This window comes from Streptopelia decaocto (genome assembly GCF_964273445.1).
Source record: "Streptopelia decaocto genome assembly, chromosome: 4".
Classification (NCBI taxonomy): domain Eukaryota; kingdom Metazoa; phylum Chordata; class Aves; order Columbiformes; family Columbidae; genus Streptopelia; species Streptopelia decaocto.
Genome location: NC_138658.1, coordinates 22,026,233 through 22,051,627, shown reverse-complemented (window position 1 = coordinate 22,051,627; position 25,395 = coordinate 22,026,233). Strand labels below are relative to the sequence as shown.

The window sequence follows — 25,395 nt, the reverse complement described above, 5'->3', positions numbered from 1 at the left end:
CCCGCCCTGCTGAGCGGGGCGGCTTCGCTCCGCTGTGCCGGCCCCATTCCGCCCCGCGGCGGCGGCTATGCCAGGTTTGGCGGCTGGGGCTGCCGCGCGCCCGGTCGTTACGCGAGGCTCGTGCGCCTACGCACGCCGCGCGCCCGGCCGTTACCGGCGTCCTCGCGCGGGGGAGGCGGGCAGGTACTCACGTACCGCGTTCCCCGGGCGAAGTCCCCCTCGTCCGGGGCGGCTGTGAGGGGAGCCGGTACGGCAGAGGCCCGGCAGGGCCAGGGCGAGCCCGCACCGCAGAGGCAGCGGCCGCGGGTGGGTGATTCACCTCACGGAAGCGTCCGTGGGCTTCAGGAAGGGGCAAGGCAGGTTCTCTGCGGATGGAAAGAGCTGCTTGGTCGGAAATCAGCCGTGGTGTCGGTGTCTCTGCTGGTCTTCCCCCAGGGAAGGCTGGCGTTGGTCACCCATGAGGTCTGGCCCTGTCCTGCTGGTGTGTCTGGCCGTGAGATGTTAATTGGGTCAAGTAGATAGAGCCTTGCCTTTGTGTCTTCACTTAATCTAACACAAGCGGTGCTTACAAACAAATACTGCAGCAAGACTTTGAGAAGACTACTCAGTGCTGAATTGTTTTGCTTAAGAATGTTAGGAAGCTTACAAAGAAAACAGAAAAAAGTTTATACTTGTATTTAAAATTTAGCTGTAATTTCATTGGCTTAATGGTTTAACAGTAGTGCAATTCATAGTGATTTGTTGGGGCTTTTTTAGATTATTTGGGGTATATATTTTAGCCATTAATATTTGTCTAAATGCCGCCTTTGGGAGTAACTTCAGTCTATCTCATCATTCTGTATTTGGGCAAACTTAGTTCCTGCATCTTTTGAAGCAGTGAGCTTTGGTATTATTTTAAATGTATTGTTGGGCCCACAGTTAAGCCTAGTCTGTATTGGCCAGAGAAACATACAAAAAAGGCAGCTGTTTTGTAGCTTACGCTTTGAAGACACACACACAGAAGACTTTTACCTTTCTTTTAAAATAGCGCTTAAGATTTCTATAAATGACTGAGGTGAAGACAGCTGATAGTGTTACTGTCAACCTTGTACTGTATGACCCCAGGCACTGATGTGCAGAAGTCACGTATGGAAATAGGTGGACACTTCAGGAATCTCATTTTGGATGACTCATGTTTGTAGAATCAGAATAACAAACCTTATCTTTGTTTAGATTACTGGAGCAGCATTTCAAGAGTAAGTAGCCTTCCATTAATAGTTTGTTTACTCTGTCCTGTGGCTGTCTTCAGGATTAAAATTAGAATAATATTTTTTGTGCTTGTTTATAGTTACTGTAACTTCCCTATTATCATTCCACTGAAGGGTTGTAAAGTAATTGAGTTGCATTCATTGTGTGGATTTGCTTGCAAATCTGGATGTTTAGCTTAGCCCTCAGTTGTTTAGCTGGTAAAAAAACACTAGGTCTAAAATCTAGATTTGTCCTACAATGACAAGCCTGTTGGTCCACCCACCTTTATCATGGGAAGTAAAAATTCTGTTTGCAGATAAAAGAAGCAGCAGTAGTCCAGAAACACATACATAAACACAATATGCATTTTTCCCAGAATAAAAGGAGTTAACTTCTATTTACATAATACAGCAAGGAAGCAATTTCTCTGTTGTTGATATTCTACGGTGTTTATCCAGTACTGGTGTTCAGTCATGAAACTCTATTCCTACCACCAAAAGTATTAAATATAGCTTTTTCTAAACCTGATCCACCAGTTCAAAACATTGTCTGACCCTGAAATGGTGGAACTGTGATTTAAAAAAAAAAAAGTGGAAGACTGGAGAAATCATAACCCATTAATTTAAATTGACAAAAATTATCTATCTAATGAGTAATAAAAGGAGTTGTGTTTTCTTTAGTAATTAAGGCTGCAAGTGTTTTTATATCAGCAGTTTAGAAAATTCTCTTCTGCCATTCCCTGCTAAGGGACATCAACCCTCTTGTAGCCTTTTTTAAAATACTATAACATAGATTGACTTGCTGAAGCTCTGGCAACATCCTGTCCCTCCTTCATGTATTTACCTTTGCTTTGGTTATTTCCCTGACATCATTCATTGCATGCATTATTTCAGGAAACACCATCTTTGAGTCATTTTGTACAACAGGCATACACCAGCATAGTGTCTGTTTGGTTTAATCTTATCTTCCTTAACGTTTTTTGTCTCATCATTTCAACATCCTGATTTTCATGAAGGACACTGTTCTGCCTGTCTGCAGCCTGTATGTTATGCAGAGACGGGTTAGAAATTAGTGAATTTAATTTTAGTTTTCCTGATGTTTTATTACAGAGCATTGATACCAGCTCCTACCATTTGCATCATTCAGCTGTGTTGAGTTGTTGAAAACACTGAGGAGAACATCACCAGTAACAACATCTGCCCAAGGTATTGTAGCTTCTTCTCTAAGCACCTCAGGAGAAAAGTACTATTTTGGGCTAGGGTTTACACAGTTTCATTTTGACCCTCACCTTGCTTTCTGGCCCTCCTTTACAGGACAAGCTTTACTCAATAAATCAGTATGCAGCTGTATGCTTTTTCAGTGTTGCAAATGTTATATTCTGTGGTTATTTTTTTTCTTAAGTGTTTCATTAAAAAGTACAGAGAGTAGGGGATTAACAAATATTTTTCCCAGCCTTTGAACTGAACTGACCCTTTTGAACTGCAAGGATTTTACACTGACACTCTTTAATAATCTTTTCCCACAAATCTAACACTGTGAAATGTCTGTTTAAATTGGGTCAAATTAGCACACAATACTACTTAATTTATGCTTAAAAATGGGCACTGTAAAGTATTTATACTACCCATCTGGCCAAAGATCCAGCTGAACAGCTTTGGAGAGTCATAGAGCTACAGAGATACTGTCTCTGTTACAGCATTTGGTACAGTCCAGCTCCTGTGACACCCCAGTGTCCACAGGTGACAATTGTCTGTACATTTCTTAGTCCCTCTCTCCCTCCCATCCCACAGGTGCTAATATTTTCTTCTTTCCCATGCTATCATCCTCAGGCTGCAAAGGATAATTAAGCTAAATTCAGAGAAGCTTGTTCCCCTTCTTTTACTAAGTGAAATTTCGTAGCTTTTCTTTCAAAACTGAAGGAAGGCCTGGGTACTTGTTTGTACCAGTTGATTTAGTAAGATACCACATCCTCCTTTAGAGCTCAATTAATGTGAAATAGTCAATATTTTCTGACCCTAGCATTTGTGCATCCTTTTGGATTTCATCCAGCCCAAGTGCTTTACCAGTTCTTATTTTACGCTTTTCTGACATGTCTTTGATCCATCAGAAGTTGATTCCAGAGTAGTTCAGTTCTCAGTTTTTTTCCTTTGGATCACTTCTCTGAAAATGTTTGTATACACATCCCCACTTACAACATTATAGGATAGTAATTAAGTTTGCCATGGATTACAGTTTAACTACTATTTTGTTTATTTCAGACATAATGTTCCCCCTCCGTATGTGCTACTTATTTCTTGTTCAAAATGTTGGCCTGTCATTTTTAAAGGGTACTCATTTGTTTCTCAAAAGTGAAGGCAAATATAATGCCCACAGCTGTAAAAGCCTGGAAGAGCTGCCTTCATGCTTCAGAGAAGGAAAGTAAAGATGAACAGACATTTCCAGACATTTCATAATTAGTAAACAATGCCATAGCCTGCTCTTGTCCCAGAAGTAGGACAATACCAAATGAACTCTGCCTTTTTTAGAAAAGATCCGCACTCCAGGACCCTGCATGTGGCTGTACCCCGCAGCAGGCACCCTGCCAGGCTCCACAAAGAAAGGAGGCAGGTGGTGTCACAGGCATGGGAGGGAGCGAGATAAGCGATGGGAGATTGGGAACAAAGCTCTGAATTTTCCTCCTCACAATCCCCGTTGCTGCAGAGTTGTTAGTCAAAGGCCCAAGACAACTGGGATTTGTTTATGACTTAAAACTAGGTGGTGTGAATGTTCTCCTTAAATGTCATTCTTGGGACTTGTGCACAGTGCAATTAACTTTTAGGAACATAGTAACATAGTACAGAGCAGTGATAGGTGGTGTCTGCACGGCATGCCATTCTTACACAGCATCAAGGTGGTACTTCTTGTCTGCCAAGCAGGTCAGAACACCATTGAAGGGCAAGGGACTGGATTTAGCTGTGCTGCGTGTCACTTTGGGTCCTGCATTCCTGTGAGCTGAATTACTGGCTTTGGAAGATTGGAGATGGATGGAGAAAACACATGGACAATGGAAATACCTTTATTCCATATATCTATATAGATGTAAAGGAATGGTAAGACGGTTTCTACTCAAGCACGTTTAAGCTCAAAAGTAACAAGCTGAGTTAGCATTAAAAAAGAGTTTGCCAAGTTTTGTCTGTGCTTTTCTCAAACCTTTTATGAATACAGTTACGAATTTTATTTTAGTTGCATAGTGCCTTCTTCTTGTCACCTTTCAAAGTGTTAACTTTTCTAGAATACTAGTTTCTGGCAATTTTTTTTTTTTTTTTTGGTTCTTAAACATGTCAGTCTTAGCTGTTTCTTTAGCAAATCTTTTATTTGCTAAAATAAGTGAGCGTCTACATCTTAAAATTGTAGAGAAAAACTAGGGGGAGGGGGACCTCTTGTCACAAACTGACCAGAAATTAAGAGCAAGCAAACCGATTTTTTAAATCTTCGTGTGCGTTATCCCGCGTTAGGCCTTACGGCGGTTGAGCGCGCCTGTTAAGCAGACACGCAGCTGCCGCCCCGGGGCGGAGGCGAGAGGCCCGGCCCTGCCGGGCGCAGTACAGGGGTGGGCGGGGCTGCGCTGCAGGGGCCGGGCGCACACACCGCGGGAAGGCGCGTGCCGCCTGCGCACGCATGACGGCTGTCGCACTGCGCGTGTGTGACGACTTCCGCCCGGTACTAAGATGGCGGCGACCAGTTGTGTGCGCGTCTGTTCTTCGGGAGGCCCGTTCAGCGCCGAGCAGGTGATGGTCCCTGGAGCGCCCGGCGCTCCGGCCCAGCCGCTGGGGAGGCCCGCTCCACCGTAGCCCGCTGCTCGCCCCGCTCCGAGGCGGCGGCCCCGCGGCTCGCCCCGAGAGTGGGGCAGTGCCTGGCAGTCGTGCGGCCTGCGGCTCGTTCCGCGATCCCACCGGTTCGGAGCCGCCCCACCCTCCCGTCCTCTCTGCTCCTTGGCCCCCAGATCAGTACAGCAGGCGGGTTCGTGTGGCCCTGGCTGCTTTTGCGTGCCCACGTGTGAGTTACCGATGTTCGCTTCAGACGTGACAAGTGTTTGGGGTTTTCTTAATTAAAAGAAAAGCCTAGTTAAAGATGGTGGTGTGTTTTGTGCAGTGCCTCTCCATATAACGTTCCCTTTCTTCAGCTTTAGGATACATCTGAAATTCTTGAAGGCGGTGTTAAAGCCCTTGTAAGTAGGTAAGTGTTAAAGCCATAACTGAAGCAGTTTCAAAAATGTGCATATTGATTCTGATACTTTTTAATGAGGGAAAAAAATAGGCATGTTGCCATGGGTAAAATAAAAATTTTGTGAGCTGTTAGCACTTTTTCTCAGTCTTTGCTTTGTTAAGATACTGTTGTTGAAGTAGAGAAGATTTCACCTGCAGCTTTTGTGGTTGATTATGAAACTTACCAGTGCATGAACTTGCAGTGTGCAAAACCGTTTGGTCAGGCTAAAATATGTATTTCAGAAATTAATTTCAAAAAGTGAAGAAGCATAACTTGTTTCCAGGATTTGGTATAACATAAACATGACACACGTCTGACTTTTGAAGGGCGAACAGTCATTTTGAAGTTGATGGAATTATCAGTGGCATGAACATGAACATGTTTTTTAAATGCTTAGGGACTGGGGGGAAGATGTCTTTACCAATGCCAATGAAAATTAAAATGTTGTTTGATCTGTCAGCTTTGTGCGCAGTCTTTTTGGCCTACAATATACATAACTTGGTTGGGTTTGTTTGTTTGTTTTAGGAAGAGCAAGTATTTCTGTCATTCAGAATGCCCAACTCCAACTCTAAATTGCATCGTGTCCATAGAGGTGCCCAGGAAGCTGGCAGGCAAGAGTTGGTTTCCAGGTCTTTGCAGAGCGCTCAGCATTGCTTGGAGGACCAAGATTTTGGAACTGCGTATGCTCACTATCTGCTGGTACTAAATTTAGCTCCTGAGTTAAAACCTAGTGTCAAAGTAAGTGCTCTCTGAATTGCTTGAAACAATTTACTCTGTTCCTTTTTAGGCTTTGTGACAAGTTTGATGCTTTTGATTTGTTATATGGAACTGATTTTCCTATTCAGTCTTAAAAACAACAAAAAAAAACCCACCCAAAAAACAATAGTAATGGAGATGGCCAGTAAGTTGTCTAATAACCTGTGTGAGCTTGTGGGAAGGGAATTGATACACTTTTTTTTTTTTTTTTTTTTTGTGCTATGTTTCATGGAAATAGTGCCTTGATAGTATTGGCTTGTAGTACAGCATGCGTTAGTACATATGCAGGCTTTAGTCTGTGTTGCTGGGTGATGATACTCTGGATATCTGAGAGCTTATTTGTGCTTCTTCAAGTGAGCCAACTAATGTGGGACAATAGCAAGCAGTTGTATGCTGCTGCTGAAGGAGATGAAGGTATTCGGGTACATGTCAGGATTCCTCTGTAGATGTTTTCAGGGCTCAGTTACCTACTTCTGGTAACTACCAGCAATTCAGTGGTATACGTTTTATTTTCTAGGAAACATTTCGGTTTACTCTCTTTAAATGGGCAGAAGACCTAGATTCTCTGTCACGGATTCAAGATCTGTTTAACTGTTATGAACAAGCACTTGAACTGTATCCAAATGATGAAGTGATATGCAATAGTATGGGAGAACATCTTTTCAGGTTTGTAGCAATGTATATTCAGTTTTTGTAAGGTTCACATTTAGTATTGTGTGTTAAAAAACAATACCCAATTCAACAGAGCACATAAAATGTGCTTAAAAGAAGTAAATGTGAGCACATGCTTGAGGCTGTGTAGTGTGTACTGTTGAACTTTAGGTCTGTCAGCTTCAAATAGAGTAGCCAATGCTAAAATGAATCTTGGTAGTCACAGCAAAAGTATATTAAAAAAAAAAAAGTACTTTTACTGAAGTAAAAACTTAAAAGTAAAAGCACTGCCTTAAAGTATTTTCTAACAATTTGTCAAACAATCGCTAAATAAAAGAAACCAAAATTGTTCAGAGTCTCTGTGTTAACTTTTGTGGATAACCTACAATTTTTGAAGTTCTTCTTTCCTTTCCTGTTAGATCCGTGAATAGTGCTACCTTTGAATAGTCATGTAATTCTGGACCTTCTTGAGGTCACATTTAGCACACCTTTGATGTGATGTGATTGTTTATACTGTACTGTGTAGGGCTGTTCTTAAATGATTTCAGCTTGTGCTTTTATTTAGTAGTGTAAAACATTATTTTCTGCTTTCTTCAAACTTTGCAAAACAAGGCACTTCACTGTTTCTTAAGTTCTAAGGTCTTCTGAGTCTGGCATTTTAAGACTGAAATCATAGGTCCTGAGTCCACATAGTTTTAGTTAGGTTCGCCTTTTGTGATGATTTGGTTTGTTTGAAGGAACAACTCTCCCAGCATTGTGTTAAAATGTACATTTGGTTTGCATTTAATAGGTTTTGGTGGTTTTGGTTGGTTGGGTTTTTTTTAGCACTGTCTGACTTGAATATGTTAATGGGTATCATAAAAACTTGCTTCTGGTTCAAAATTGCCATTTAATGGAAGCACAAAGAAATCAAAATTTGGTTCACTTATAGTATGTTCCAGTTAAATACAGTAAAACAGTTTTGGCTTCTGTAGCCTTGTCTTGTGACTTAAAAGTCTGTGAGACTGGGTTAGAGTTGCTGCTCTCATGTTGTTGCAGCAAGTTCTCATAAAACCTGTTCTAGTTTGTCAAATGATGTAGTAGTGGATGAAAGCTGGTGTATGCATTGGTGTTTTTGTCTACCTTTGCATTTTAAAGTGATTTGATGTAAAGCTGTGAATCATTCTTCTTCATAAGGTAAGATCAATATTTTTAAAGCAAATGTTTCTAACCAATCAAAATATTTCCATTGTCTTTTAATTGATGTAAGACCTCATTACAGATCTCAGATATGTACAAAAGCTTGGCAGCTGATTGCTTGTCTCTTTTTTCTTTGTCATTTTTGCTATTAGAATGGGCTTTAGAGATGAAGCGGCTGGATATTTTCACAAAGCAGTGAAGCTCAACCCAGATTTTGCTGATGCAAAGGAGAATTTTTACCGCGTTGCAAACTGGCTTGTGGAACGCTGGCACTTCATCATGCTCAATGATGCCAAGAGGAATCTTACTTACCTGAAAGCAATTGAGAATGCTGTCCGCTCAGGGTGCAAATCTGTCCTTGATATTGGAACAGGAACAGGAATCTTGGGGTGTGTTGTAAGAACATATTTAACATGAGCTTAATAGAAACATGTTTGTTTGTCTAACAAAATTTCGTTGCTAGTGAAAAAAAGAATTTACTTTCATGCCTTGGAGACAAAAATTGAGAAAAGAAACAAAGCTTTCAGAATTCACTGAGTCTGAAGGTTAGGGTTTAGTAGTGTTTCTGGAACACTTCTTTTTTTTTTTTTTTTTTGGTTTGATGCAGATACTTTTTATATAGAAAGTTACTTAATGAAAATGCTGTAGTATAAAGACTGGCTTTAGTGAAGCTGAGGAGTATTGTTATGCTACCTGTATTTTTTATGATAGCATATTAAGGAGATAATCAATTTGTGTGATATCAGTGTTCACACAAGAGATATTAGTTCATTTAATGATGATTTTTAGACTTGAACTGTTTTCTTAGAAATACAAAGCAGATGTGGGTATATAACTTAAATCTCAGTATCTTTTTGTGCTTTACCTAGAATTATTTAAACTGAAAAGAAGAAACTCCGATTCTTGTTTTTTAGTATGTTTGCAAAAAAGGCAGGAGCACATTATGTCTATGCCTGTGAATTATCAAAAACCATGTATGAACTTGCCCGTGATGTGGTGTCAGCAAATAATATGGAAAGAGAGATCAAACTTCTGCATTTGAAGTCACTTGATATAGAAATTCCAAAGCACATACCTGAAAGGTACGTTTTTACTCTCTGTTGTGATATCGTTTTTAATTTACTCTTAATTCAAGAAAATAACTGGTGGCCTAAGCAGGAATTAACTTTGCCTGTGATATTTAGCCAGAATGTGGGACGGTTCTCTGTAAGTTTTATGTTTTTATAGAGCAGTGCAGAGATGATAGGTTTTTTAGAGCATACTAATTTCTAGCGTAAATCAATGATGTAATAAGTTTAATTGTTTGGTGTGAGCTTTGTGGCATGTGCAATTATATTTCAGCAACAGGAGAAGAGAAATAAGATTACTCCATCAAAAAAGTCATCATTTAACACACTTGTATACTGAACTTGTGGTTCACTTTTGCAGCCTGTGAATAGGATGGAGGTGTGTAATAGGGCCTGCAAAGGAAGACTCTTCCCGGGACATACCACACCCGTGCAACTCCACATTGACTTCTGTGTTTGTCAGAGAGATCGGAAATTGCAGGTTGTCTGCCTCTTCTGACAGGGGAGTGAGGGAAATCCTCTTCTCCCCTGTCTCCTAAGGAGAGCACTGCTGTATTTGGAGGCAAGAAGGTGCCATGAGATACATGCGGGATCATGGTGGTTTCCATCTGGAAGGCTGGTGGTGGTTGGGCCGACTCTAAATGTGTATGTCGGCACCCAGCTGTGGAGGGATCCACAGGGCTTTGAGCATGACTTTACATATTGGAGCAAAAATCAGTGGAACTGTGTTGCAGTTTGTCCTGTGATAATAGGTTTTTGTGTTTGTATTGAGCTTTTTGTTTGTATACACACATCAGCCCACCTGTCCGCGCAGCAGAGATTCACATGCTTTGGAAAACTAAATAGTTTATTTTTCCAATATTAAGTAATGCCTTCTTTAGCATAGGAACAGCTACTGGGTCAAGTCACCAGCTTGGAATTGCTCATGGCAAGTTAGAATTTGGTCAGTATTACAGCTTTGAGGATATGTGATCTAGGTGTTCTATGCTATGCTGCTGCTTGCTCACTGTCCCATTCAGCAGGTGTTCCTCAGGAGGATCTGTAAATTTTTAGCAGGTAGAAATCCGGAGGGATTTTTGGTTTGGTATATGTGAAGCACGGATTTATCACTTCAACTCACCACTGCTAGGGATGCAGATTAAATGTGGGAAGGAGATAATCGATTTTCTTTTTAATTACTAACAATATATGTGTCGGTGGTGATGGTACAGGCTCATAATCTGAAAAGGAAAAGCTTCCATGGTTTAGCATGCCAGTCAAGCCTTGTCTGATTGTGTCAGCTGAGCTAAAGTAATTGATCATATGCATCCTCTTAGTGTATGTGATGAGTTACTGGATGTTAGCTGTCAGGAATAACTTGTTACTGTTGTGTAAATTTCTTATCATGCCCTACCTTTTGTAGTTTAAATCCAAAGGATTTGGGATTTTAGGATCCATTAATCGGCATAGTAATTTTATTATGCTTTGATTAAAAAGGAATAAAAACCCCCACTTGTAAAACATATGCATGGATGCATATTCTTGCACAACATTCAGACAAAATATGTATTTTGCAGTATCATTGCTGTGTGCTCAGGCTGACACATCTTCCTGTTTTGGTTAGATTCTTCCCACGCAATTTATTTATAAACACTGACCAAGAAGCCTTGTGGTAAACTCAATATTTGTTCTCTTGTCTGCATCTTGAATAACTTCTAACAATTCAAAATATGTCATTTGTTGGCCGATCTGCAATGAATCTTCAGAACACTGGTAGAAGTTCTGCTCTGAGCTCACATTGGTGTGGTGGTTTTGTGGTTTTCCTTTTAAAGAATGTTAACTGGAATATGTGTTATACATTATATTTCATGGTGTCCTTTTTCATATCTAGAGTTTCCTTGGTTGTCACAGAAACAGTTGATGCTGGTTTATTTGGAGAAGGAATTGTGGAGAGCTTGATACATGCTTGGGAACATCTACTTTTACAACCAAAGGTAGGTGATGTGGGTATGTACATATAAATGGTTTTCCTGTTTGTGTTTGATATATATTTGTGCGTATATATGCATGTGTGTGCACATATCACACGCATAAATGAATGAGGAACAATGTCTTGTAAATAATTCATACCTATTGATATTTTAAAAATGAGTGATCTGGTTTTGTTCTATGAATTTGATTTTGGGGAAGGACAGTGAGGCAGCTGCATACATTGTACTTCTGAGAGCTCATGTTCTGAATAGACAGGTACTTGCAATGCATGATTTCCCTGATGGAACCTTCCAGCATACAGAGATGGTTTCCACTTGATCATTGTTCATTCCTTTTTCTTTCCTCCCCCTGCAATGCCCCCACTTTGAAAGAGACACCAAAAGGCTTTGTGTGTCTTTGAAAGGTACTATTTTCCTGCAAGTTTGATTGTGACCTGGTTGTTTTGAGGTACCAGCTTGGTAGCAAAAAGTCATGTCAGTCTAAGCAGAAAATGCTGAATTATGGTAGAATTATTTTTCATCGTAACAGTAGGGAACAGTCAACTATAATTTGGTAAATATACCGTATGCTTCTGCTCTTAATTTATTTTTGCTAACTGTGAACTTTTTTGGAAGACTGAACAATTCCACTATGTCTATTGGATTTTACTTTATTTTGCGTTTTAGCTAATGCATACATTAAGCAAAGTGATATGACAAGGAATCTTACGTGAGTTAACCTCTTTTAGGTCTTATGACTTATAAAGACTTTTTTTTTAATACTGCTTTGTTTTCGTCTTTGGCCGAAAGCTTTTGTATTTTATCAAACTGAAACTGGTGACCTCTAGTGTTAAGTATAGGAATGATGCATAAAGGAAAGGTCCTCAGATGTTTCAATATATTCTAAGAGAATGCAAATTAAACAACACTTTTAGAATTACAGAGAGGAAGTAGTAGACTGAAAAGTAAACCTGATGCATGGATATACTGAAACACAGTATTTAAGAGTTAACTAGAACGACAAAGACCAGAAACTTTACTAATCACTAAAAACTAATCTTAAATGGCTCATTAATATGTAACCTAGGCTTTGCGGTAGTGGTAAAAATAGGTCATTGTCTCATTGCATGTTGTTATTAATGTTTTTGCAGCCTGAAAATCAAGATGTCAGTAGTGGAGACTATGGCCGAGTTATTCCCGCAAGTGCTACCATATTTGGGATGGCAGTGGAATGCAAAGAGATACGTAGACATCACAGGTATGTTTAAGCTCTGGCACAGGTTTGAACCCATATTTGTTATTTTGGAAGATAAACTGGTGGTTTTTATTGAGAATTTTTCGTTTACTATTCTCTTTATTTTTTAAATGGCTGATTATCTGTTTCACTAAGCAGATTTCTGCTCTCACCTTCCCCACCCCTTTTCCAGGTTCCTTGTTCTGTTTTTTTTTTTCTTCTCCCTCCAGCCCACTTTGTGGTTCAGACTTTCTGAATAACTTCATCAATTTTCAGTTACACTAGAATACAGGCCTTTAAAACATACTAAATAGATTTAATTCCTTAATAGTAAAATGACTTCTCAATTGCCGTATTGGAGATTCTCGGATTAACGCTTGGCCTCTATCCCCATTTTACCCTCTTTATAATCTGCTCCATACCTTGCTGCTGGATCTAACCCTTTCAGAAGATGAGGACAGGATTTTGTAAAGCCTAAATGTTAATGATCCCACCTAGCATTATGTTTCTGAAGATGTGCCTTGCCTTATTCTGAACTAACATACAGTGGGGTTTCTTTGCTGAGACCAGGTTTAACTGTGTATCAATTATTTTCATTTTTATTCTTAATTCTAGAACAGTATTACTGTAAAGAGACAGTCTCTATCTGAGAGGTTTGGACTTGGAGTATTTTGTTTAGGATTAATCTTACTGCGGATTAAGAAAGCTCTAACTTTTACAGGAGCTTCAGTGTATTGGATAACTGCATCTGTGATTATTCTAATGCAGTAGACAGAGACAATAGACAAAAAGAGACAGAAATTCCCATAGCAGATGGTCATAGAAATTTATTTCAGGATAAGTTAATTATTCGTCAGTTAGAAGATAGGTTTTTGCCTTGAAACGTGATACTGACTGTTCCTTACAAAATTTAAATAGGATGAAACTTAATGTAATCTAGCTTTAGATGGTTGAATTAACAATCCATTCTAATAGTATAGCTTGAGGTCTGGTGGCTAGCTAGACTGAAATGATTGCCACAAAGTAATTGTATTCTGTAGGGAGAAGAAAAATGTCACTTTTAGATTTCCTGCCTTTATAGTTTGAGATTCCTTTTTGCTCCAGTAAGGAAACCTATCTGAAGTCTATTTTAACAAGTGCTGTTAAGCTTTATGTAAAAAACTTGCCTATTCTTAGATTTAAACTAACCAGATCTCTGAACTATTCTGATGTGCATGTCTCCATATTTCCTTAGGTGTTTTCATGATCTACAGCAAAACTCTGGGGTTTGGATGGGTTTTTATGAGCAGGATGCCTAGTGATATAGTGGTGTGAAAGTATCTCTTTTCTAATGCTCTTTATATAACCTAGCACATTTTCTGTCTTGTACAATAAATACAACTTTTCTTCTATGAACTTTTCCTCCTGATTTAACTTTTCTTTTTTGAGTGGTTGTAAGTAGATGTAGAGCCCAGAAATCTGTGACTACCTGAGTTGTTTTTTTTTCCTGAAGTACGTTTAAGAGTGTGTTCAATCTAGCATCAAACACGATTCATCTTGCTGAGGGAGGGAATCCCCTTTCACTGTAATTGTTGATGAGCTATGACAGTGACAGAATCTGTCTGTGTCTGATGTTGATGTCTTGCTTTGGCTTCTCTCCATTTGTTTTAGGAATTTTAAGCGATGCTACGTTTCTTGTGCTCTGATTGTTTTTAGGTTTCGTGAGGTTTTTTGTTGTTGGTTTGGTTTTTTTTTTCCCTAGGATATAGTGAAATTCTAGATCATAAAATCATAGTACATTTTAGATTGGAAGGGACCTTCAAAGGTCATCTGGTCCAACCTCCCTGCAATGAGCAGGGACATCTTCAACAAGATCAGGTTGCTCAACGCCCTGTCCCTTCCAAAAGTTATAGCAGTTTTCTTGTAATTCTGTTTTTGGTGCTGATGTACCTCTTCTTGTAGTTTTATTACTTGATGTTTTAGTGATGATTGTAATGGTTTTTTACCATAGCTGGTGCTGCTTGTACCCATTGCTTGTGTTTGCTGGAATCACTACAGGGCCTAACTCTGTTGTAGTGCTGTATCATATTTTTTTCTGTTAGGTTAGCTTTCATTTTCTCCTGAAGTCATTGCTCTGTTTGAAGCAGTTTTTTCAGATCCACGTGAAATATGTTTACTTCAGAAGAGCAGATGAACTGATGAACTTGTGAGAAGACTTTAGTTTAACTAAGGATAAATTTGGCTTTCCACAAAACTGTTAAGATACCGGAGTATACTACATACTGTTTTTCAAGTTTGAACTAGGTATCTTTCAAAAATCACAGTATGTAACAGTAAAACAATATTCTAAGAGAACTTAGGTCTGCTACATTAGTACATCTACATTTAGTCGTCTTGAATAAAATATGCCAGAATATGGGTCAATATGCTAATTTAAGTCACTAAGAATTACAGGTTTCAGGGTTTTTTTGTGTTTAATTTTTAGTTGATTTGATCCCAGACAGAGAGGCAATAAAGTGGGTTTACTTCTACGCTTATATATTGAAGCCAGAAAAGTTCATTATAATATAATGATTTGCTGACCTGTTTCACAATACAGGCCTCGTACAGCACTTGTTCTGTTTTAGTTGTAGCATTTCTTTTAAAATAATACATGGATTCTATTGCAAATTAAGAGAATGCATTCTTATCACTTTGTGCTTTCTGTATGTCACATGCTTTTATTGGTAGAGAATCTGCTCCAAAAAAGGAGTCTGATTCATTTTTTGTATTTTAGCTATGTGTAATGGTCAAAATATATTTGCCTAAGATTCCAGGTTATGACAAAAGGCAGCTTACTCAATTCTGTGACTGGGAGCTTCTCTAGATCAAGGACATGACCGTATCTGATGAGAATATGATCAGACAAGACAGCCTGTCTAGTCACACTTTGTTGTAGGGAGGGGAGGTTCCTGAGAAAGTGGTTCAGAATTAAAAATAGTTCTAGAAGTAGAAGTGTAACTGGTTGTCATTTGAACTTCTGAGTGCTAGATCTCGCTATAAGTATGTGGATTTGCTTGATAGCTGTCAAATAATGGGAAGCACTAAATCTTTCACAGACACGTGTACTTTTTCTGAATAATCTGAAGTGTAGTTTGTGCAAGACTTGTCTCATGTAACTTCCTGATTCATACTTTGAAATTGAGACTGTGTCTTAAGTCCTCAAACCGCAGAGATGGACAGTGTAGCACTTACAGCATTCTTTGAAGCTTTTGGTATAAGTTTGTTTCTGGAAACCTAACTGATCTTCTGTCTTACAAGAGGCTGATGCATGTATTCTGACTTGTCAAAGCCTTTTCCAGCAAGAAATCAATTCTGAGACTTTCTTTGCAGCACTGTAACTATGAAAAATGCCTCATTCTGCATAGATTGTGCTTGATAAGTGTATAAAGATACTGAAAAATGAAAGTTCTATGTCAAAGAGACTCCGAAATTTCATTTTCTTATTGCATATCTGTCTGCTTTGTTTTGACTATTCCGTTCATCTTAAAGCAACGCTTTCATTATCTGTCTAATGCAGCATCAACAGAAAAGCTTTATTTGTTCTTATTATCACAGAGTATATTATTCTTCTTTATAATTCTTGTCAAGACTCAAGGAATTGTACATAAGGGGGCAAAAGTCTCTGGCCTTTGGTAAGGGACATAGTGGGATTTTTCTCAGTTTCTAGTGATGGCATTCAGTTCTGATTCTTGAAACGGATGTGCGTTCTCTGTGCTTCAGAGCTGCTCCGAACATGACAAAACCACCACAGAACTGTTTTATTATTTTTTAGTTTTTCTATTCTTACACTCTGCATTTAAAAATATTTAGCCAGCCTGGGAATAATTTTCTTTGGGTTTTTTTGTCAAATTATTTAAAGTTTCATTTCTCCCCTTTTTTCCTTTACTTCTAGAGTGGGAAACCAAGAAGTTGCTGGTGTGCACTTGCCAGGTTCAGTGCAGTTCTGTAGTCCAACGTACGATTCTGCTGGTTCAGAGGAAACGGTTGAACCTTACACCACTGAGAAGCTCAGTCGTATTCCTGGAGGTTATGTACCTCTGACAGAAGCCTGTCAAGTAATGACAGTAGATTTCAACAATCTGCAGGTACTGTGGGTTTTTTTTCGTGTCCTTTATAAGTAATCTATTTATGAATAATGAGAGCCTTATGTCTTGGTTGTTTTCCGGGTTCAATTTCAGAACAGTTCTCAAGTGTAAAGTTGGCAGGGCTACACTGAAGTCCTCTGCTGGTTTTGATATTTATCTGATTACGTGGTGGTGTGATTCATCAGATGACAGTTTATGACTTTTTGAAGGTGGAGTTTTTTGTTTGCTTCATGTAGTTCAGGGAACTAAAGGAGTTCACCATAGGATCAGACAGCTGCCAGCCTCACTGTAGGGAGGGGGAGGAAGAATGCAGTAGACTTATCTCAAATGATTTGTGCTGTGTTGGAGCTGACTTAGTTTATTCCTCTGAAGTTAGAGTCTTCAGGAAACTCTTGAAGACAAGAGAGGATATCTTTTACATCTGGCATAAAAATGTCTTAAGTGTTGATAGGTAAAAGAGAGGGGAGATTATGAAATTACCGTATTCAAACAGTTGGATTCCACCCTTCAGCTCCTTTGGTGTATCTTATGGTATTTTTGTAATATGGCATTCTAAAATATAGTATTTGTGTATTTTGCACAGAATAAGTTTCTGTGCGTATAGTAAATAGACCTGAACTGTAAGGCAAGGACCTCAACCACTCACAACTGAGCATGCTGAAGAGATGATAGTCTGAGCATGGTCTCTGGTGTGTTTCTTGCTCGTTGACCCCATGGTGAGTAGTTAGCATTGAAGTGGTGAGTCAGAGCTTAAAATAGATTCTGTTATACAAATGAAATAATTCTTGGCCACTGCTTGGCCAGGAATTGCAGTTGTTTGGAATCAATAGCTTTTCCCAGTTGGCTTGTCTGACATCCTGAGATTAAAAATGAAATAAGACAAGGCTCTTCAGTATTCAACTGGGAATGATCTCTCTGTGACCTTCTGCTTCTAGCATCAATAAGAAACTATTACTGACATCTGAGAGACGCCTACTCTTAAGCATCTGCCTGCTGGCAGACATGTAAAGATAATTTTAAAGAGTAAAGAACAGTGTTAGTTTTCAAACAGTGTTTCAGAACTTCTCCTTTGAAGTTTCTAGTTAGACTAATGGGGTGCTCTTGCCAGGGAGTAGTAAGATATCGTAAGTAAAGGAAGAAATGAAATGCAATTAATTTATTTGGAGCCATTGGTTACTGTTTCTTGTTACTTTTGTTGCTGGGCACTGTTCCAAATGCTGGTAGGTTACTTTCAACTTGTTTTGGGTTTTTTGGTGGTTTTTTTAGTTCTCTTTTTTTTTTCCTTTTGTCACGGCCACACATAGATGTTCAATCAGTGCAACTAAAAAAAAATAAATAAAAAAGAAAAATCTGCTGTACTTACTTACAGTAGCAGAATTACCTCCTAAAGATCAAAATTCAGATATGAACTCAGCTCGAGTAAGGTAATAGAAAAGGCCCATTTTCCAAACTTGTATTTCAAAGAATGAGAGGGCTGCTTGTACTAACTATCCAGACCAAAATTAAGAAAACTGAGAAAAAGACTTAAAATACAGTACAATGGTATTTCTCAAGCTGAGTTGTAGGAGGCTTCAAGTATGTCAGTACAGATCACAGCAATAATGATAAGAAGTCAAAATTTTAAAAAGCATCTGAGTTATGCTGATTACTTTATTAGGGTAGTTATTAGCAGCAGCAGCTGAATTCCTGGCAGGTAGGTGCAGGAGACGTGGCTGTAGTTCCAGGCTGCAGATGCACCTTGCCAGGCACTACCTGTGTGCAGGTTTGCTGGCAGCAGATCTGTGCCACTGGGAGTGGAAGTGAGTGTTTACCTCAGCAGCCAGTAATTAAAGCTCAGTCTTGCTTTCAGGCCCTAAAGAAACTGAGCTACTGCCAACAATTACAGATACTGGGCTCTTTCTAATTTTCATGAGAAGTTACTGTGTGGAATATTTAAGACATTCCAAATCAAGATGTAGGAAACGTGGTAACTGCTTTTTTTCTGTAGATTTCCCTTCTGTCTGTAGTTCCATTTACTTTTTTTTAATGCAAGTTGTGTTTCTCTCAGAGGATATGAGTAGCGTAACATCCTTTTCTTTTTTTTTTTTTTGTTACTGTGTATTCCTCCTGCATTGTTGTTTTATTTTCTTTAATTATGCTAGTTGATTAATTGCCACCCTGATGTGCTAGAGCTGTTCTAGTCTGTAATTGTCATAAATAACAGAAAAATGTTCATGCAGTAGACATGTGAGGAATAAAGATGGGTTAAGCAGTATGATAGAGAGCAGAAAAAGCTGAAATAACTGCCTTCTACTGGATTTTTAAGTGTTCTGTGCCACAAGATGTAACATTACAGGTACTATAACCAGTGGATGAGAACCATGGGCCTGCTGCTTTAGAGGAATAACTAGGAAGAATATTTTTAATATCAAATGAACTTCTAAACAGCTATAACTTCCCAGAAACCAAGGAACTGATGCACACCTGTGCTCTTGCTGTCTTTCTTCAAGGAGCTTACTGCCAGCAAAGCTTCAGCTTACTGCTCTCTTCTTCTCCAGTTGAAGATGTACAGGAAAAAATTAAGAGCAGCAGAGCCCTGTTCCTGAAGAGCAGTGAGATCTCATTATGAACTTCAGTGTCAACCATCTCTCAATTTTGAGAAGGTGGTAGACCAACTCTTGGAGAATGCAGAATGAGAATAAAGAAGAGAAAAATTAAAAACGCAGTATTTGAGAGCTATTCATGTTCTTAGAGTCAAACTTTTCTTTTGCCCTGTGTATTTTAAGATTGAAACTTAGGACAAGTGTTGGCATAAGCAGATCAGGAAGCTGATAAATGTTTAGGCAAGGCTGTTACTAAGCAGAATGGTTGTGACTAAGAGAATCTTTGGTCCCTTCTGATTGACCTTCTGTTAACTGGTCTATACTGGAACTAAGACATTAGAGCTGGGCCTTATATGTTTGTGAATATTGGTAGCAGAAGGTAGTTACTGAGGAAAATAAATTCTACATGAAAGAAGACTTAATACCTGTTACATATTCAGAAGTTTTTAGGACTGTTGGAGAATTTATAACCTGATCCCTTTACGGGAGATCTTAAGGCTTCCCAGCAGTGCCTGAGCATTAACGCAAAGCCTGTAGCCCAGGTAGCAGAGAAAATATCCTCAAAGATGTTTGACTTAGTGTTTTTGTAATGATTTTGCCGAACCTCTGTTGGAGTGAATCCAGTGCTTATGTATGGTATTTCTAGAACTCAAGCATTGGCATGAATCCAGCCCAAAAGACTGGCTCTAGTTTTATTCCTTCTTATAAGGCAAGTCTTTCAAGTCTAAAGCCTTTGTTGCAGTTTTCAGTGTTTTTAAACATGTATGTTCTTAGATGTGGTCATGTTTGCTTTAATGGTTGATGGATGTAGTTTGGTTTTATGCATAATGGCACTTGCATGTAGATGACGGTTCCTGTGCTAGTAATTACTAATAATTATAATTGGTATTGTAGCAGCTTGTCAACTTCAGGTTTCTGTTGGGTGTCTTCATGGATTGGTGCAGAAATTTGAGTGATTTAGTATAATTAAAACCACTTTTTATTTATTGAAATAAGCTCTCTCAGTACTTTTTTCTTTCTTTCTACTTTGGTTAGGAGCTGAAAAGCCTTGCAGCTAGAAAGCCCTGGAAGCTCAGCCTGCCAGTCACTGAAGGAGGAATACTAGATGCTATTGTGGTATGGTTTGTACTACAGCTTGATGACGAGCACGCTCTATCTACAAGTCCCAGTGAGGAAACTTGCTGGGAACAGGCAGTCTATCCTGTGCAGGGCCTCCTCGGTATGTCCTCTGGATTTTCTTGTTGTAGTACGTTGATTTGGTTTCATTTTGGTTTTGAGCTGGTTAGGTTATCCTGGAGATGAGGAAGTGGCAGCAAACAGTTCTAGGAGAAGTTCAACAGCAAGTCGCTGTGAGGTGGTTCCTGATCATGTTTCTGGACTGTAGCATACAGTTGCCGTGTGCTTGTTTTGGGCTTGTTTTGAGATTAAATGCATTTTGCCTGGTGTGGGACAGTTTAAGGCAAATGTTAATGCACAATCACAAATTTCAGCTTGTGGGGCTACAGTCTAGAACAATTCTTTTCATACATACTAGTTAACAACTAATGAAGAACTGAGATAATGTGTGGTGGGGTTTTTTTAAGCGCTGTTTGGCTGCTTCAGTGATGTTTGCTTTAAAGTAACTGACATGACTTTTTTGTGCTGTTTTTGCCAAGATTATTCTGTGAATACTGGAGATACTGTGATGATGGAAGTTTGCTGCCAAGACTGCTACTTGAAGATCCAGAAGTTTTCTTCTGTGACTTCAGAGTGTGGGATGGACTTCAGTGACAGAGGTGACATGCTGAGTTTGGGCAATGAGGCTGAATTATGTGATGCTCTGGCTGGTCTTCAGACAACGAGCAAACAGGATGGCAATGGACAAGTATGTGTGTTGGAATCCACAGAAATAGCCCTGCTGAACAACATACCATACCACGAATGCTTTAAAGCTGCCATGGGCAAAGTGCTGTTGTCCTTAAATTCAAGTAAGGACTCACAGTCCATGGATGTTGATGGACATGGCAGTGGGATGAACCTGCAAGAAAGTCAAAACAAGAGTTCTCTGCATGTGGCTCCTGATCCTTTGTATGTTTTAGATGTATCTGAAGGCTTCTCCATCCTGCCAATTATAGCTGGCAAACTTGGACCAGTTAGAGCCTACAGTTCTATTGAGAAAGAACAGCATCAGGCAGCACTTAATTTGATTTCAGAAGCTAACCATTTCCCTAAGGAAACGTTAGAGTTTTGGCTCAGCCACTTAGAAGATGAAAATGTGGTGCTGCAGAGACCAAAATCAGACAAATTGTGGAGTATTATTATCTTGGATGTTATAGAGACATCGGGTTTAATCCAGCAGGAGGTGATGGAAAAGGCTGCAATATCTAGGTACAGTATAAACGGACAAAAGTATTCCTAAGAATGCATAATTATTCAAAAACTTTTGAAAATATTTCTTTTAACTACAAAATTGCCATAATGTTGCTTCTGTAGAGCAGGAAAAGCTTGCTTTCTGAATGGATTGAGCTTTTGGGGATTAAACTTCAGAGTGTTTCTGGTGTGACCATGGTAAATATGTATATTTTTTAAAAGTGTCAAGATTTCACTTTCATAGACTTCTTTATATTTTGTATGCAAGGATATGATTGGAAGATCTTATTGCTTGGTTTGTCAGAAGTTCCCAGGATAGATAGCATCTTATTACTAAGAGAGGTAGCCTTTAGTACAAGGTTAAAAAAGCCCCGATTCACATGCATGTCCAACTGTTGTTAGAGCAAACTATTCTTAAATGTAATTAAATGTTCTTTGATTACTGTTGAATTATATGCTTTAGAGGTGAAATCTCTCTCATTTTACAGATGTTTACTTCACAGCGGAGGAAAGATATTCCCACAGTATGTTTTGGTATATGGGATGCTTGTAGAATCAGAGTCTCTGTTACTGGAGAGTGCTGTTCAAGGAACAGAACCAACTCTTGGGTTTAATATAGCCCCTTTTATCAACCAGTTCAAGGTATGAAGTTGGGTGATGTCTTCCAGGCACAGTTCCAGAGCCTGCAGCTGTCTAGCTGTTTAGTTTGGGTATAAAATGCAAGAAAACTAAAGAGCTGAAACTTTTTCATATTGTTTAAGTTATCAAGAGAGGTTTATGTGACCAGCTGGGGACCTTGAGTTATACTAAAACATTTATTTTAGAACTGGTGTGGGAGAAGTTTTATCTGAGTAAGGAAAGATGTGATGTTACCGTACAGAAGAGTGACTGTGCCCTTACTATCTCCTTCATCACCTTGTATCCCAACAGTCACATTTCAAAAAGGATTAGAAGGGTGTATTCTGCATTTTGGCTGTCTCTTACAGGCATCACAGTAATTCCTAGAAACTTTTGCATTATGATTAATTCTTTTAACTTTTCACTTTCTAATGGTTGTTGATGCCTGAAGTTACCATATATTCTCCTAGGTACCTGTTCGTGTGTATTTGGATCTCTCTACATTACCATGTCTACCGTTGAGCAAGCCAGCAGAGCTTTTAAGGCTGGATCTCATGAACCCTCTCTTGAACAGCTCCAGCAGAGAAGTGAAGGTGAGTTGTGGATCTGTAAAGTTAAAAGTGTGCTTAGCTGCTGTTCTGCAGAGCTGCTCATTAATTGCTCACCTTGGCTGAAAATTTCAATACGTGATTTACTGATCTGCAGTTATCTCTGAAATGGATTGAAATGATTTGAACTACTTTATTTTCTTCTTTGGAAAGGGTGTAACTTATTAAATGAATATTTTAAATATTTTTAGGTACAAATTTGTAAGTCTGGCAAGGTTACTGCAATTCCCTTCTGGTATCACATACATCTAGATGAAGACCTTAGCTTGGATACATCTGATGAGTTTTCACACTGGAAACAAGCTGCAGTTGTTCTCGACAAACCCATCCAAGTTCAGGTTGGAGATGAACTTGTGCTTGATGTTCAACACCATAAAAGCAATATTAGCATTATAGTTAAACAGTGAAGAATATCGTGTGTACACTGATTTGTGGTTAATTGCCTATGCATAAATTGACTGTTCATAACATCACTGGTGTTAATTTACATTAAAGTCTAAGTTTTCTACTGGGCAAAAAGGCTCTTTTGTGGCTTTAGAAGTAGATAGTTACTTTTCTATTGATGGTCTAAAACTTTACTGTAATGGTATCTATCTGACTCCAAGCAGTTAGGGGAGGTATTGTCTTCACTGCAGTAAAAACCTGATTGCCAGCTATTGCAGGGACTAAAAAAGTGGGACAGGCTTCTCTTGCTACTGTGTCACTTGTAGTATGAGGAAAAGCATCCAGATGCCTGCACTGGAAATAGACAGCTGTGGTTGTTCAAGACAAAGTCCCATTTCTCAGACTGTTGTTCCACTTCTCAGTTGCCAGAGCATCCTACTGAAGTGCATTGAGATGTAGCAGAGACTGTAACACCATTCCAGTTGCAGTATCACAAGTTAGTGTTGCACATATACAATTACAAAAAGTTGTAAAGGAGTGCTGTCGAATAACTCAAGTTGTATAGCAGAAAGCAAAGCTAGTAAACTCTTTAGGATCCCTCAGAGAACCATTCTGGTAATATAATGGGCCTGTACTTTATATGAAAGCTGTATGAAATATTATGTCAATCACCACAGTACTGCTGCCCTTCTTTTACAGCATTACATTTTGGTATAATGCAGGTCAGAAGTTCCCTCTATTAAATTTAGATCCAAATGGTAGAATTAAAGCTTCTCACTCTCTACAGAGAGGAGGAAAACTTAGCAAGATATTTAGCTAAGATATTTCTGTAGCTATAGAAGAGGCATTTCAGTGATCTTTCCTTAACAGGAACCTGTAGGAAGTGCCATCCACAAATACTTTTTCTAGAATCTCACTGCATGCAGGACCCATATGTTAGGTCAAGTGTTTTTAGAGAAGCTTGCTCATTTTAATTTCAGGGAGTGTTGAAGTTGCGGTTGTCCCACTCTGCAGCTGAATCTGCACCTGATAGATTGCTGTAATAAGGCTCCTTCTGGAAGGGTGGAGGAAAGATCTCCAATATTTTTTCAGTTTTTCCACAAAACAGAGGTAACAACCAAACCACGTTTTCTGAAGATAAACTGGATACCATCCTTTATCCGAGAGGTACAATGCATAACAAAAATGTAAGCAAATTAGAGTAGGACAAAGGCTTTTCATACTACACAGAAAACAGCTTTTCTTAAAAACAAACCACACACACCAAAAAAACTCCAGCACCCAGAGTCACGAGCGATAAAATCTAAGTTACTCTCCAAGACTACCAAACATGCTGGGTACAGGATAATTTCAGTGTACAGTTTTTATAGAAAAGTGTTCAGGCTTCTTATGCTGACAGACCTCCGATAATAGCAAAAATACTAAGTATGAGTTGTTAGGCGTATTTATTAAGCTTTTTAGCAATTAACAAGATGGTAAAATGAATTAAAGAAAAATTAAGGATGTATTCTACCCTTACTCAATGAGACTAAGTAAAGAGCTGAAAACGACTACTTCTGAGTTTAAGCAATGTTAAATAAGGCAAGAGCAATCTTTAATACTTCTAATGAAAAGCTGGGAGATGATTAAGCGTAAAACAATGGAGGAATAAATATGGTTAATATAAAGGTGAAGAACTATTTGCAAATCAATAATATAAATGTGATAGGTCATACTGTGAAAATACTGTTGTAATAGTTATCAAAAGAGAGGGTAGGTGTTGTTGAAAGATTTCTATTTGTTTTGGAAAATCAGTAGCAATCTTTAATGGAAAGTTATGATCCTATAAGCTACTGCAATGAAAAGTAATTTTTCTCCCAGAAAAAAAAAAAAACAAACAAACAAACAGGAATACTATGCACATGGACTGAAACAACCAAGTAATACTAAGATAACTTAGTGTTCTAGAAATGCTGTTGAAAAAGCAACCAAAGCACTTAAATAGCTGTTTTCCTATATGAGTTCCGTCTCTGTACCTTACCTACCTATTTACACCAAACAGGTAAAACTTGAAGTATTCGGAAAAATTCTTCAGTGTGAGGTTTTTGAAAAGCTAGAGCACAGCAGTTATTTAGCCTCCAGCAGATCTGATCCTTCAGATATTTCTACTAATGCCCCTTTTTACTTCATGCAGGAAATCAGATTACTTCTAATAGTGGCTGGAGTGTGCACTGAAGCCAGGTGGTGTGAGCTTTTCCAAGTTGTTTCCTTTTAGAACATGGCTATTACAGGGATAAAAAGAGATCTGGAATCAAGCATAAGTAAGTAGATTGATTCTTCATTAGCTGCAACAAGAATTCCCTTTTCAGTGCAAGCCTTAAAATACTAAAAGCACCAACTCTTTAACTAGTTATACTTAAGATCTCCTTCTTCCATGAAGAGAACAGTTATACTCACGTTT

At 38.8% G+C, this 25,395-nt stretch overlaps 1 protein-coding gene across 13 annotated transcripts; it reads left to right on the top strand.

Annotated features, from left to right (window-relative positions):
* Positions 1–52: 52 nt before the first annotated feature.
* PRMT9 (protein arginine methyltransferase 9) lies at positions 53–24,840 on the top strand. 13 transcript variants are annotated; one of them, XM_082050447.1, is made up of 17 exons: positions 54–183; positions 1,213–1,235; positions 2,337–2,432; positions 4,143–4,316; positions 5,390–5,442; positions 5,998–6,210; positions 6,746–6,894; positions 8,211–8,447; positions 8,973–9,140; positions 10,996–11,098; positions 12,226–12,332; positions 16,222–16,414; positions 20,032–20,215; positions 20,652–21,363; positions 21,834–21,987; positions 22,434–22,556; positions 22,763–24,840. In XM_082050447.1, exons 6-17 carry the CDS (start codon positions 6,025–6,027, stop codon positions 22,976–22,978), a joined length of 2,532 nt encoding a protein of 843 aa, XP_081906573.1. In that variant the 5' UTR covers positions 54–183; positions 1,213–1,235; positions 2,337–2,432; positions 4,143–4,316; positions 5,390–5,442; positions 5,998–6,024; the 3' UTR covers positions 22,979–24,840. The 13 variants fall into 13 exon arrangements, with proteins under 13 accessions (XP_081906575.1, XP_081906564.1, XP_081906573.1 ...); XM_082050445.1 differs by having other exon boundaries at positions 133–306; XM_082050443.1 differs by lacking the exon at positions 54–183 and adding an exon at positions 348–462.
* The last annotated feature ends 555 nt before the right edge of the window (positions 24,841–25,395 follow it).